Below are 15,662 nucleotides of genomic sequence, written 5' to 3'. Positions count from 1 at the left end.
CTAAAAGTCTTCTTAGGTGCTGACATCATTTCTAAAGCAGCTGTTTGGAAGCTGTGTAAATGAAATATGTCTGATACAACGAGGCTAATGGCCTCCAGGTAAAAGGCCCTTTTGATTTATTTTCGTCTAAAACACTAAATAGCAACAAGCACCATCACAATACTTTCCTAAACACGTTTTTATTTCATTAAAAAACAGTAACAGTAATATTATGAAATATTTTACATTTTAAAATATTATTTTTTAGATAAAATAGTATTCTTTAAATTAAAAAAAAAACCTTAGTGACTTGTCTAAATTGAATGGTTGTGTATTTAGAGACAAAATGCTTGTTAAAGGGATGGTTCGGAGTAAAATCAACCTAGGGTCCTTTGCACCATGACCTCGAGCCAAACACCCCAACCCCCCCTTGGTCGAACATTATTAAAGTTAGAGCTTATTTAGAGATATCAGCCGAATGGCTCAGTGCAGGCGCTAATGGATCCAAGGTTGTATCTCGTAAATTACACCACTAATAATGCCCAGAATGGTACAAAACTTCTACAGTAGTACAAATAGGTTCTGTACTACTCATAGAACGATCCACCTCTCATTGGAAAGTTTGTAAGTACATCAGGAGTTTATTTAAATAACCCTTATGCTTATGCTACCGCTAACCTGGACATCAAGGTCACTTCAGTGGTTTGGGAAAAGTCCGTAAAAGTCCTGGCAGAAATTGATGCATAAGGATGTAGTGTAACGACGCCCAGTTCCAGGATTGATGGTAGAACCAGTTTGCAACAATTATTAGTTAACACTAAGTTGTCAACACTTCGGAAAAAATTATAATTCGTCGTTACACTGCATCCTTATGCATCGCTTTCTGCCAGGACTTTTACGTTTTCTTTTACACAAATTGCATTGTTGGATCAATATTGTTGTCATATATTTTGGGACTGACTATATATTTGATGGTGGAATTCACATTTTCCTCAATGGTCTTTTAGCCTGTACCATTTACTTTAATGTCTGTTGACTATTTAATCACCATAGACCCAGAACAGCCAGCTCTCACTTGTTCTGATGAGAGAAGAGGGGAAGAAGGATCAGGTAACATGTTCCTTATATGGTCAGAACTCTTAACAAGAGCACATCCTTACTGGAATCACATCCAGTCCAACATTTACATCATAGTCTGACAACAATGCAGAAAAAGTGATTTGTGTCAGTTTATTGGGGAAAACACAGCAACACCTTTACCCAATCACATTGTAACGAACCAGACATGCAACGTCTAAGAACTAAAGACAATTTTTTAGTAGATTCAACTCATTTCTATTTCAGTAAATGAGATGTTATATCTTGCATTTTTGGTTTCAGTGTGTCAATGAGATCATCAGCTGCACTGGAAAACTGTCTTTTCTCCTCTGTTGTGTGACAGTTTTGGCCATCACTGTTGTAAAGGAGACCTGTACAGGTGAAACTAACATAATGGTCAAATGATATTAGAAAATTGGGCCTGTTTTAATGCAAAATAAAAGATAAAAGGCCGTCTGCTTCACAAGCACTATCAGTTCTTTATTTCCACAGACATTAACAGCAGATACAAATATTATGACACAGTAAAATGGATGGAAAAACATTCACATAAACATTTCACTCTTTAAATGGAGGCATGTCTGTTAATTATAGAGACAAGGCATCACACTTTTTACTCCAGTTCATGTTTCTCAGGTGGGTTTATTAAGTCAGTTTCTATTTTTACAATGAACTACACTTTATTTTAGTTGTTCACCATTTTTTTGCTGGACTAATTATAAACTATTTATATGTGCACATCTTTTTTTTAATTCATGTGCCCTTATAATCTTTAATCAAAATAACTATCTTCCTCTTGCAATGGCGTCTCTTCTCTGATGATGCGTTCACCAGCGTGGGGGCGGAACAACCTGTCACTCACATGACATTACAACAATAGCAAACCACAACCATCCAATCAAATTCCCGATGGACAAAATCAAGTCCCGTCCTACATTTTTTCTTGTTCGAGAAGCCGTATAACTCGGATCTACATTGCAATAGGGAAGATAAGACTGGCAACTTCTGTTTCATGATGCAGTTTTTACTGCAGGAAGACCTTGACAACAGAACAACATTATTGTATGACACTATTGACATGTACAGTGTTGTGGAATTAACAGAGTGCACAAATATCATCACCTTTAAACAACCTCGAGCCTGTCATCGGTCCCTGGAGAGCCTCCAAAGACATCGGTGACATGGAGATCAGACGCTGTGAAGGGCCTGGCAGCAGCAGCAGGCACATTTATGCTTATTTATGTCCTGGCATCTGTGACGGAGCCAATGAATTCACTTCTGCCACAAAATCATTTTGTTTAGTAATTATTGCTAGGAAGATGGGGGTCAGTTGTCACAAAGGCTATATCTCAGTAAGTTGCTTACATTTTGGGGAATTCGACCCTCCAAACATTTTTATAACAGCTTTTGAGTAAAGTTGTTGCTTAATAAAGTAAAGAAATAAACAATAAAACCACACTCAGATACATTCAATCATGTACTGTAGAGAATATGTTCATAAAGCATCTGAAATGACGCATTAGAAGTCTGAGCTATATCAAATGAAAGACTTCAAACATGTTCATATTTCTTCTGGACAGATGATTATTTATCACTACTCACTTCAATATGTCTACTTTCTCTGTAGGCTTTTATAAACAGTTGGTTAAGCACAAAGAGTGAATTCCAGTCTGATGTCATTGTTGATTTGAACTCAAAGTATTTGGATCATATCCTGATTTTTTTCCCACTCCCCCTTGTGGATCTTTTTAAGCCCAGTTATCCTGCAGACCAGGAGGAGACCATCTCTCATCACCACTGCAGACAGCTGCCATCCACTCTGCTCAGTGCATACTGGTAAGTGTGATCTAGGGATTACGATAGATAATAAATGCATATATCGCTTTTTGAGGGATTCTTTATAGAGATATTTAGTAAGTGATCATATGAAAGACTAAATTCACATGTATTTTTTTATTTTTTATGAATGATGTGTTATAACATTGTCTATGTCTACTAAATCTATAAATCGTTTTGTTATGCAAATGAGCATATCTGCAAGGGTCGACTTATGTTACTTATATCCATTGTCCTTAATTAGACTTTTTCCATGAGCCACATGTATAATTGTACTTTTATACAGTAAAAATATTATCCAATTTGGGTAACGATGAGATGTTTAATGCAGCTTGTCCCATGTGGGGAGTTTTGAGTGCCAGGAATGCTAATGGAATTCTTATTGGGAACAAATTCCTTTAGAGACAGATAAGATCCTGCATACGGAATAGGAAAATAAATACTGTTTTTCTGTCTGTTTTGGTCAGAATTTTATTTCATCCAGTAGAAGATTATTTTATCCTTAAAGGAGTGTTATTTGCATTATAATATCATTAGGATATTTGAATACTGGTTATGATTAAATGAAATGACTTTTCTTTAAGTTTCTACAAATGTTTATTTATTGTTTAATTATAGTACACTATAAAAATGTATATAATCAATAAGTTATGACTTAAGATGTTTTATTGCATTGCTTTAACTCATCAAAATAAGCAATTTTCAACTTTTTTATGTTATACAAGATTCAACTCATTTTTTAGGGTTAGGGTTGACTTAAACATTCAAGTTGATTAAACTTAAAATTTAAGGCAGCAACTTTTTTTACAGTGTAGTTTTTTTCATTTGGAAACATTTCTAATTTATATGCTGTACAACTTGTCCACTGCATGCACATTATATCCTATGTTTTGTTTTTAACCTGAAAGCATCAGAGGTAAAGTACCTTTGCAGAATGTTAGTGTCATTAGAAATAATTCTGCCATATAAGGACAAAGACTTTTGGTTCTGGCACACCATATAATCAGTTACTGAAACACTTCAGCTGAACAGCCTCAGCCTCAACACATCTGCTGTGATCCACTGGGTGGCGTTTATGTGTCTAAAACAACATTTGTAAGCAGCACACAGCTTTGGAGGTCCTAATTAGGAAATGTGTTGCTCTGGAGAGTGTGTGACCTCATTCTGTCCACCGAGAGCGCAGTTGAGCCGCTACTGCTCTTCCTCGCCTCTCCACTTGTGACTGTTGACAGTTTCACTGTGAACATATATATATACCATATGAAGCCTATGAATGTGATGCATTTTCAGATTTCTAAGGCCTAGGATTTACATTACAAGCTATTATATTAGGCCTATAGATTAGGGTTAGTAACAAGTAATTAGTATATTACTATTCTCCTGCGTACTTTTGAGACTTTTTTTTTAATCAATTCAACTGATCAATTCTTATTGTCTCTTATAGTGCTTTCACATTTTCTTCAATATGCATGTTCATTTTTAATGTTATTTTAAAAAATCTGATTGTTTGATACTTTACTTGGCTCTTTTGTTTAGACGTGCGGGTATGAACAGGTCATATTCTGGATAAAGTGTTTACATCACACAAAATTATGTTTAATGAGATGTAATGTATTTCAGCTATCTTAAGACTGGAATACATTACAATACTTTTGTTGAGTAGAGAGGAGTCAAAGCAACTTGTCAGAGCCAGTTTTGGCAGTCGGACTCTGATTTTTCAGCTTCAGACTATAATCCAGGATATCAGAAGTGTGATATTTAAAAAAAAAAATGTATATTGTGTAGTGTATTCCAGCCTTTATTTAGATTTTAGGAAACCATGGCAGTCAGGTTAAGGGGAGCGCAGGCCACAACCTAACACATTTTCGTTTTGGCTCAATTATTTAAAAAATAATTAAGATAGATTCATCTTTTTATTTTATTTTTACTCAAGCAACATACACATCTCTGCTACAAATGAACACTTAAAAGTTTTTTTCTAGGACCTACCATTTTCGTACAGTTGCACTGAAAGTGACAGAAGTGCAAATGTTACAACTTACCCATATGCAGGGTTAATTGTAACAGACAGAGGGGTTAGTTGTAACACATATAATTCAGTATTATTTTATCTGTATAGTTTGATATTGTTTGTACATCTGTATAGACAGATATCCATACATCCATCCCTCATCCAATCAATCATCCTTCTATTATGGATCAATATCATGGATAGAGATATGAAAGGGCTGCACAGTTTTGCAATAAATAAATAAATAAAATCATCAAATATTGTAATTGCTATATTTGTGTGTGGCAGCTGCATGCAAAAATATTATTATTAATAATAAAAATATAATTTAATAAGTAAAAATAATAAAAACGAGCTCAAAATCACATTTTAAAGGGTTCATTGCATGAAAAACAGGCTTTTTAATAAATAAACAAGTGATCAATGCATAGTTTGCAAATGTGAAAAAATCATACTTTGACATTTAAATTCTAACATTGTTTGTGAAAGTCCAACAAAGTTAAATGTGGCAAAATAAATATAGAAATAAATACTCAAACTTGAAAAGTTGTGTGGTTCCCTGTTTCATTATCGTTGTACACTTGGCGGCTTAGTTGTAACACTGTGCTCCAACTAACCACGCTGTATAAAAAATATTTTAAGTCTAGCTAACAGTTGCTGGTATTTTTCAAAATGGTGCTATGTTTAGACAGTGATTAAGGTAATATAAAGTTAGATTTGGTGACGTATGATGAAAAAATGTACTTGCATGGTGTCAAAACACTCTTTGTCCAGAATCTTCACGAAATCTTATCAAAACTTTCCTCAAATCCGCGGGAGACCGTCTTCTGGCAGCGAGATAAAAAGAGCGGAAACACAACCTGCTTGACCCTGACTAACTATGTAAAAGGTCCGTGTTACATTTAACCCCGCGTTAGGTTGTGCCCCGCGCTCCCCTATACATTTACACGACACATAATCAGAATATGAGCAAATCTGCTGTTAATCAGAATTTTTATGCTCAGTAAACATGGTCAAATTCTATGCCGGTTAAAGGTCTGAGGTGGACTGTTTCACAACTCCTCATCACAGAGCCATGAATGTGGAAATCTCTGTCTATCTCAACATTCTCAATAACAATGGTTTCTTATGGTAACTCATAACTCATAAGTTCACTGAGTGAAATGGATGTCTTCTCCAGAACTGCAGGGTGAAGTGGAAAAAACATTGTGACCTGAAACAGGGTTTTGGCTTGGACTTGTCTGTCAACTGTCAAAAATTGCATGAATTAACACGTAATAAGAATTGAAAATCTTCCAATGAGCTTTACTAAGGGCAGTGTATGTTGTTGGTCAATGAGATGGAAAACACTGGTATGCTGACCTTCACGTCGCTGACCGCACACGTTGTCATGTTCCCTAAATGTGTGCGCTCACACGGTCATCAGATGAGTCACTAGTCTGTTAATAGTATTTTGATAAATTGAGTGGATTTATCTTGGTAACTCAGAGGCTTTTAAGAAATATTCCTGGAAAATCTGAGAGCGGAGCTGCCCATTTAGGTTGTTTTTAATTCCTAATGGAGTAGATTTGATAGATTACTGAATCCAAGTAAACTGAATAGCACAAGATCTCTGGTGGGAGATGAACTTAATTGCTTGCATGTATAAGAAAACTGGTCCATTCACTTTTATGAGCCATAATAGTGTTGTTGTTTTCCAGTCTACCGCAGACTTTCTATTATAGCTCACATTCTTCAATGAATGGATCATAGTTGGTGCTTCAATCCAGATGACCAGAAGTTTTTACTGCAAATATTTGTGCAACTATCTCTTTACATCAACACTGACCCATTCTTGGATCAATCACACGTACATCGACTAGTAACTTAACTAGTACTATTCTTCAGATCGTAGCTCCTGCAGATTCCTGTGGCAGGCCTTCAGCTGTGATCTGCTCTCTAGTAGGGTTTAGATAAGAGATGAGAGGGGGTTGTGTTAGCGTATGATGCCAGGTTGTTTAAACAGGGCTATTTCAGGCCTCCCACAAGGCAGGCTCTTAGTAAAGGACAGGTGGATCTTTTTCCATTGTCAACTCTGACCACCAATGAGTCATTTTTTTAAAAATCCAGACACAAAAACACATTTTCTCTACACCATCATACATATTATAAAAGATAAAGTGGTGGTCCCACAAAAAAAAAGTGCTGATGCCACTTTTTTCACGTCACATTTATAAATGTCTGGATGTAACATAAAACATCAAACCAAGTGGCATCAGCAAGAAAAACAATTATACTAGTCACTTTTCTCAAAGATTACTACTTTTCTGAGATGTTTTAAGTAGAACAATGAAGTCTGTTGAAAAAAAAAATGCTTTAGTAATGTCTAGAAGTCATGCAGTGTTGATCTTCCAGTTGAGATGTTTGTGGATGAGTTCAGACTGCTTCGGACTTCAGTCCTTTCATGGAAATCACAAGATCGTGTAGCCTTTGCTCAACTCTGCTAAATGAAGTGTCTGTAATCATTAGTATGTTTTTGTATTATGTCATACATATTCATGAGTTACTACAGGAATGTTGGCTGGATCCAAATGAAGCATAGTTTTCTTCATACATCACAACCAGCAAACCCCAGAACTTTCAGAAATAGGTTGATAAATGAGAACATACCATCTAACTGAGATGGTCAAAAGTCCAAGTTTATTTTTGAGGGTCAAACTGAGAATCAAAGGCATCCGAGGACAGTGACTCTTTCGTGCGATAGGGTCATCCAAAAACTCCTGAAACGCAGCATTTGAGAAGCAGTGAATCTTTTAATGTCCACTTTTCCCAGTTTTGTTTAAAAAGACAAGTCAAATGCAATAGGAAGTTTACTTCACAACATAAGCACTAATAAACAAAGTTGTTGTTGGAGAACTCATCAAGTTTAGCCTTCTGATTACTGCACTGGTCTTAAACCGATTTGTTTCAGAACGAGCACAAAAGCGCAAGATACACGCGATGCACCAGATCCCAATGAAAAGCTGTGAAAATGCCTGTATTCTGCTCACTGATGTCACAAGCAAGGAATTCAGATGAATTCAGTTCCCTCTCTCTGGCTCCCTCCCCTTCACTTATCTTTTGCAGCATAACCTAACATGGAGAGGGCAGCTGATGCTTTGTCTGGGATTACTTGGTTTGTGATTTGGGAGGACAGGCCATGGGTGTGGTGGGCAACAGGGGGGCAGGGTGTAGGCTTTAAGGGGCAGCTGGGGTCGTATATAATGACAAATACCTAAAAGAGAAGAGTGGAGTTCCCCTGTAACTCTTTGGCTGTTTGGTTCTCTCCATCCATCCTTCCATCTCTTTCATTTCCTCAAGGCTTTCCTGAATATCCCAAAGCAGACATGACTTTCCACAGGCACTCAGGTAAAGATGCAGTGTGTGATGTTCAGCCAGTGATGAAAAACTTTTGGTGGACCGGCCTGTGGATTCTTCTCATTGCTTTACTTATTATGGGACTTTTTGTTGCTGGATATGATTTATAGCTGAGCTCACGCAACTATTCAAAAGTTTAGGTTAAGAATTTTTTAAACATCGATAATAAATGTTTCTTGAGCAGCTAATCCGCATATTACAATGATATCTGAAGGATCATGCGACACTGAAGACTGGAGTAAAATCACAGGAATAAATTACATTTTAAAATATAGTAAAACAGAATGTATTTGATCAATAAATGCAGCCTTGGTGCGCATAAGAGACTTCACCAAGAACATTAAAAAATCTTAACGGTCATGTATATGTTTTGATCTGGCGGCATAGTTTTGCATGGCTTTTGGAGTTTTCTGATAAGTTTGCCTTATATTTCCAGTATAGATCAATATTAATCTTGTGCAAATCATATAATAGCCCAGTATATCCCAATGTATCAAAGGCAAGTATTTCTTTATCTGTGTAGTTATGATGGTGAGCTCAGTGTACCACTGAACGTGATCTTACTCTAGACCACTTTAGTCAAGATAGTCAAGCTAATTCGCTGATTTAAGTTAACAGAGCGGTACAGACATTCTTTTCTTATGTCTTTTTTTGACTACATTGTTAGTGTCAAATTTAGGTTTCTCAATCAATGTTTGCTTTAATGTGGACATGCTCTCTTTGGTTACTGTTGTCTGAATTTGATCTTGTGTTGACCTTTCAAAGCAGCATTTGCTCTTCGCTTTGGGACAAAGCGGCCCATTTGATAACACTCTGACAGAGCTAGCTAAAAATGAACAGCTGATGGACGGTATCCCAAAAGGCTTAGGGATTGAGCATACTGCTCAGGTCAGAAGGATGTTTCAGTTCACAGAAGCCATAACACTGCTTAAATACATCTGAGGGGAGAATTCAGGAAAAGGACACTACTAAAAAGACTTAGACCCTAGATATATTTGGCTCTGGATTTTTCACAAATATGGTAAATTTTGTTGGAAGTTTCACGTAGATTATTTTATCTCTTTGGTACACTAAAAACTGATTATTTCATTTAATGAATGTAACCATAGACACAGCTATTTGCTTGAAGGCTAACAATATGATGTTGACAGAGACAAACCCCACTGGGAAGAATGAGTCAGTACTTCTAAAAATACTTGTTTTACTTGTCAACGTCCAGAAAATGCAGCTCTGGCTGGAAGTGTTAGTGGCCACATCTGTGGGGTGATTTGGCATTTGTCTTTTCAAGCGGACTTTCCTAAGTTGTTTGGCATGCGGTTGCTAGACTGTGTTTACAACAGATGCTGAGGTGCAAACAAAACATTTATCCCAACACTATTTTATGGCCCAAGGGATAAAGCAAATATCAATACAGGGCAGAAGGCTATAGACATGCTGAATCTGATCTATGCTAAGTGCAACACTTTGTATGGCCTGTTATTGAAGAGCTGTCCACGTGTCCTATTCATTATTCCAAGAGTATTTAGATGTACTGAAAACATAATAATCTGTAATCGGAAAATAGGCTACTCGAGACCCATGTCCATATACATAGAAGCCTTAAAAAGATAGTTCACCCAAAAATGAAAATTGCATCAAGTTCAAGGATTGCTCTTTTGATGTAAATCAATGCATACAGCGTCTGCAGGAGGCTAGTTATTTTAGTTGATAAAGTTTTAATATGGATATTTTTGTTACACAAATGCATCGCTTCACTTCAGAAGGCCTTTATTAACCCCCGGAGACGCATGGAGCACTTTAATCATGCATAAATGCGCTTTGATGGACTTCCAAAGACATGCAGCATTCACTCCCTTTACCAAGCTTGGAAGAGCCAGGGCATTTTTTTAATATAACTCTGATTGTATTCGTCTGAAAGAAGAATGTCATATACACCTAGGATGGCTTCAGGGTGAGTAAATCATGGACTAATTTTCCTTTTTTGGGTGAACTATCCCTTTAAGTGCACCCCCAAATCAGTCCCACACAGATTCTTGTTATTATACTGGCCCCTTGTGGTGACTTGATGTATTGCATTGATCAGGAGACATGCATGTTCACCGGAACACTATAAAAACATTATGAATGTTGAAGTGTTATATAACAAATATAAAACCCTGCTTTAGTATGGGTCAGTTCTCACCACAGGTTTGATTATGTGAGTAAAGTATGTGTGAAATAGTGGGGGACTGAGACCACAAAATTTGATCCATTCAGTTTAATGTCTCTTTAATGTAGTTTAACTGTAACAACAATTATCACAATTTCTGTAAGCTCACAACAAACCACATTATATCTGCCATTTAATCTACAAATATATAGGCCTAGGCTACAGAGCTGTTCGCATAACCTAAGGAACTCCATCAAATCCCTGGCTTCTGTAGTGAAAACAACATAAACATAAGGAAAATTTGCACTAACACAACAATACACTCAACTTTTTGACTTCCTCGCGAGATGAATAGCCTACAGTGAGTGAATCAACAGATTTCTTACATTAGAGCTCTCTCCACACTCGACACTTGGCACACGTCAGATCAGATCTCGCGTCTGTCATTAACCAATCGTTTCATTTTTGAACAATCATTTTTTAATATTAAATGAGGAGCTTTTGAGGAGCCCAAGTTGCATGTTGAAAACACTTATCATGATAATGCAGTTTTTACTGAATTAAGTTACTGCACAATTTTGTGAAATCCTGGCCATATTTTAAAGTGCACCTTTAGAAAAACTATATATTTTAAAAAACATCTCACACTCTTTGTAGTTTATATAATTTGTCTACTAACAATGTCCAACACTAGACAATTGTCAAACTTTTCAGGTTTTTCTGAATGTCATGCACATTTTCTTTGGTGGAAATGACAAATTTCAAGCAAAATTAGTAGTGGTGCAATAGTCAAAGGGAGTAAAGCAGAATACAGAACAGTACTGATGGACTGTCTGGTAGGCTGACAGTGAGTTCAGTCTTCACAATGTTAAACTAGCGTTTAGTTATCAGACAAATGTCTCAAATTCAGGCAGAGAGACTGTACATACTTAGACGATGGGCTCGTCACAGGTAAACAGGCAGAGAGAGGTCTACTGTGTGTGGGATTGGAATGGAGAGGTGAAGACTAACATCTCCAATGGGGCTCATATAAAAACAACAGTCCAGCAAAAAAGCCAACACAATTATGGCATGTATAAGAATTAAAATAAGTTTTAATTCTTATACATGCCATAATTGTGTTGGCTTTTTTGCTGGACTGTTGTTTTTCTATGAGCCCCATTGGAGATGTTAGTCTTCACCTAGAAGTATTTTCCCAGACATCATTTACTGATAAATGAAAGTCCTGTGTGTCTGGGTTTCTGGCAATCTCTTTACTGAATTTTGACTAAATTTAATATATGAAATATAGGCCTATGTAGGTCATAAAACTAGGGATTTAGATTTAACAAATTGGTGGTTAAATGATCATTCAAACTGTTTAGAAGTAAAAAAAAAAAAAGTAAAAATTTTTTTTTTTCAAATGTAAAAATGTAACCCTTAAATACATGAATGTTTCGCTTATCATTATTACATATTTGGGTCTTTAGCGACCTGGATATCCGTTATATCTATATCACGTTAGTGACGTCCCGGGTCACTAAAGACCCGAGGTATGCGTTTAAGGCAGGGTTTCTCAAACTCGGTCCTGGAGGGCCACTGTCCTGCACAGTTTAGCTCCAACCCTGATCAAATACACCTGAGCAAGCTAATCATTGTCTTCAGGATCACTAGAAACTCACAGCTAGGTGTGTTTGATAAGGGTTGGAGCTAAACTGTGCAGGACAGTGGCCCTCCAGGACTGAGTTTGAGAAACCCTGGTTTAAGGGTTAATCTGTTTTCTTTTCATTGTTTAAAATCCACATAATACATTAAAATAACAGTTTGGCAGTCATTTTTATAGTTTGTTTTGTCCCTGCAGGCCCTCGCAGCTATCTGAGCTCCACAATGACTGAGCGTTTTGACTGCTTCTACTGCAGAGACAACCTGCAGGGAAAGAAGTATGCCAACAAAGATGACAAGCACGTGTGTCTGCGCTGCTTCGACAAGCTCTGCGCCAACACTTGCGCTGAGTGTCGCAAACCTATAGGCGCTGATGCAAAGGTGGGGGTGAAATAAATTCCTTTAAAGTGCATTTTACATTGTGCACTGTGCAGTGCTCACAGTGCTCTCTATCCAGGAGCTGAACCATAAGAACCGCCACTGGCACGAGGGCTGCTTCCGCTGTGCCAAGTGCTACAAGCCGCTGGCCAATGAGCCCTTTGCTGCCAAGGACGATGGCAAGATCATGTGTGGGAAGTGTGGAGACCGTGACGGATCGCCTCGCTGCCAGGGCTGCTACAAAGTGGTTACGCCAGGTGTGTGTGTACAGTTGTAACAGCACATAACACCCTTTGTCGACACAAAATATCTAGGCCACACGTCTTGTAAATGATAGTCAAGTGTTTGTGTTGTACTTTTAGGATCTAAGAATGTGGAATACAAGCATAAAATCTGGCATGAAGAGTGTTTCACCTGCTTTGAGTGCAAGAAGCCTATCTGCAGCCAGAGCTTCCTGACCAAGGGTGATGATATGTACTGCACCTCCTGCCATGAGAAGAAGTTCGCCAAGCACTGTGTCCGGTGCAAAGAGGTCAGTTAGATCAACATATGATCGATGAGTTACGACAATGTGTTTTTAAATTGCTTTAACTCATCAAAATGAGCAATTTTCAACTCTTTTAAATGTTGTCCAAGATTCGACTCGTTTTTTTTATGTCAGTTTAATTGATTGTTCTTAATTTAAGGCAGCAACTTTATTGTCAAAAAGCTTCATAGATGGTACAGAAACATGACCTGAACTCTGTGTCCGGTTATTAAAGTGCTGTACAAAGTCCAGGCATAATGTAGGCTACAGACAGTCATTATTACAAAATTAACCATGTGTGCTTATCAAACAAATGAATGAACACACTTAAGATTGAGTCAGTAAGATTATGCTCACCAAGGCTGCATTTATTTAATCAAAACATACAGTAAAACCATACTGTTGTGAAATAGTATTACAATATTAAATAACAGTTTTTTTTATTTGTTTTATTCCTGTGATTGCAAAACTATATTTTCAGCAGACATTTCTCCAGTGTCACATGGTCTTTCAGAAATCATTCAGGATTCGATGAAGAGAAATAGCCTAGAAAACTAGACGCACCCTAGCGGCAGCAAAATATATTTTGCAGCGTTGTGTATAGAGTAGGCGGGGCGGGCTTAACATAATGACGACAGAGTTGCGACGGTTACCTGCCAGCTGCCACTTGAAAACAAAGAATGACGGAGCTGCTGCTGCTGGCGAACATCTTTCGAATCGGCTTTGTCCGCGACTCTGGAGGACTTGGAGTTAAGTTTTTCTTTGAGAAAAGAGCATAGAACAGCACTTAAGTCATTCTTAAAAAAAGGAAGATGTGTTCGTAGTTTTGCCGCCCAGATATGGCAAAAGTTGAATCTATCAACTAAGGTTAGATCCGCTGTTGGGAAAACGCTCTGGTTGGTTGAAGCGCTGTCCTATTGCGTGCAGAGGGAATTTGAAAGACAGCCGTTTATCCCGCCCCTCGGATTGAGCCGTGACTATGGTGAGTTGCCAGACCCAACATCTTGATGTAGGTCTGGCTTGCCAGGCTAGAAGAGAACAGCATTTATTTGAAACAGCAACTTTTGTAACATTATAAATTACTTTATCACTTTTGATCAATTTCATGCATCCTTTCTGAATATAAGTATTAATTTCTTATAAAAACTTTTGAAAGGTAGTGCACATTGAACTACATGTTACTTTAGTAAATAAAGTCAGTGCAAAATGTATTGTTTTAGAAGAAATTGGTTGAATTCTTCATTAACTCACTCATAAAGACAGTCAGTTGTCGCCACCTGGTGTAATGATGCAACTGCAGTCACTGAAAAATCTCACACACTAAGGCCTTGTCTCAGGACTTGTGGACTTCACAATGGCTGCCTCATGCACCAAGTCCAATCCCATTTGTCATTTTAGGTTTCAGTTTCGTGACCGATATGCGCTTTATGCACTTTTGCCAAGCCAGCAAGCGCCACAGCAAACTTCTACCCGACAGTCAAAGCGGCATTACATCACGGCAGTGTGAACTTGGTGGAAGATTGCGAGCGCTTGGGGTTCCATTTGGGACTTACTTAGCCAATTAAATTAGAAGACCAGAAATAAGAGTTCTCCTTTCTGAATCCTCTGTTCTTCTGTCTAAACTCTTATGAATCAGGCCATTACCAGTGGTGGGATCACCTATCAGGACCAGCCATGGCACTCGGAGTGCTTTGTGTGTCACACGTGCAAGAAGCCACTGGCTGGAGCTCGTTTCACGGCCCATGAAGATCAGTTCTACTGTGTGGACTGCTATAAGGCTGATGTGGCCAAAAAGTGCTCTGGATGCCAGAATCCTATTACAGGTATAAATGTGCATCTGTCCCAATATTAAATTATCATTCTTTTTTCCCACAACTGCAGTAAACGCACACACTTTGCCTATGTGTACAATATATTTATTCAGAAGAATAGAAAGCACACTAATAATTGCAATTTAAATGGAAAAAGTTGTCTTTCTGCATCCCAGGGTTTGGCAGAGGGACCAATGTGGTGAACTACGAGAACAAATCCTGGCATGAATATTGCTTTAACTGCAAAAAATGCTCACTCTCCATGGCCCACAAGCGTTTTGTCATCAACGGAGAGGACATCTACTGCTCTGACTGTGCCAAAAAGCTGTGAGGGCTGATGGGATGTGATGAGGCTGATTAACAAAAGCAATTAGGATTGATTAAATAGATGTGTCAAACAAACAAAGCTTTGAGTGCTCAACTAAAGAGAAACCAGTGATGGTGTTTGTGCTGATAAATCACTGGAAGTTTGTTGGAACAAATAGTGAGTGCTATGTGAAGGGCTTTTATTATGCAAAACATGTAACTGCAATCATAAATGTAATCGCTGGATTTGCAAACCTAACAGTGCATTTTATTAAGCTTCAGTTATTGCAAAGCTATGGTAAAACAGTGTGATGTCCCAATAGGTATACAACATACCTACATTGCTGTAAGATTTAATGTGTTGAAATAATTCAGTAAATTCATTTGCTTTGTGGAAAAAATGTTTTTATTAACAACTGTAAGAATGAAAAAAACTTAAAAAAAAAACAAATTAAAAAAAGAAACCGTAATGAATATTACATTTGAGATGTATTGAGCATGAAACAATAAATGACTCCAAACATTTTCTTT

General features: G+C 37.5%; 1 protein-coding gene across 3 annotated transcripts; it reads left to right on the top strand.

Annotated features, from left to right (window-relative positions):
• The first annotated feature begins 2,724 nt into the window (after positions 1-2,724).
• Positions 2,725-15,654, top strand: fhl1a (four and a half LIM domains 1a). Of its 3 annotated transcripts, none has more exons than XM_081382267.1 (6): positions 2,725-2,913; positions 12,310-12,491; positions 12,568-12,745; positions 12,851-13,020; positions 14,651-14,837; positions 15,002-15,654. In XM_081382267.1, the coding sequence occupies exons 2-6, from the start codon at positions 12,336-12,338 to the stop codon at positions 15,154-15,156; spliced, it is 846 nt and encodes a 281-aa protein (XP_081238393.1). In that variant the 5' UTR covers positions 2,725-2,913; positions 12,310-12,335; the 3' UTR covers positions 15,157-15,654. The 3 variants fall into 3 exon arrangements, with proteins under 3 accessions (XP_081238393.1, XP_081238394.1, XP_081238392.1); XM_081382268.1 differs by having other exon boundaries at positions 2,851-2,913; positions 12,292-12,491; XM_081382266.1 differs by lacking the exon at positions 2,725-2,913 and adding an exon at positions 8,041-8,311.
• Positions 15,655-15,662: the final 8 nt, after the last annotated feature.

Source organism: Scardinius erythrophthalmus (assembly GCF_964197995.2).
Source record: "Scardinius erythrophthalmus genome assembly, chromosome: 13".
Taxonomy (NCBI): domain Eukaryota; kingdom Metazoa; phylum Chordata; class Actinopteri; order Cypriniformes; family Leuciscidae; genus Scardinius; species Scardinius erythrophthalmus.
The sequence above is the reverse complement of the archived record's forward strand: the minus strand, read 5'-3'. Positions and strand labels throughout refer to the sequence as shown.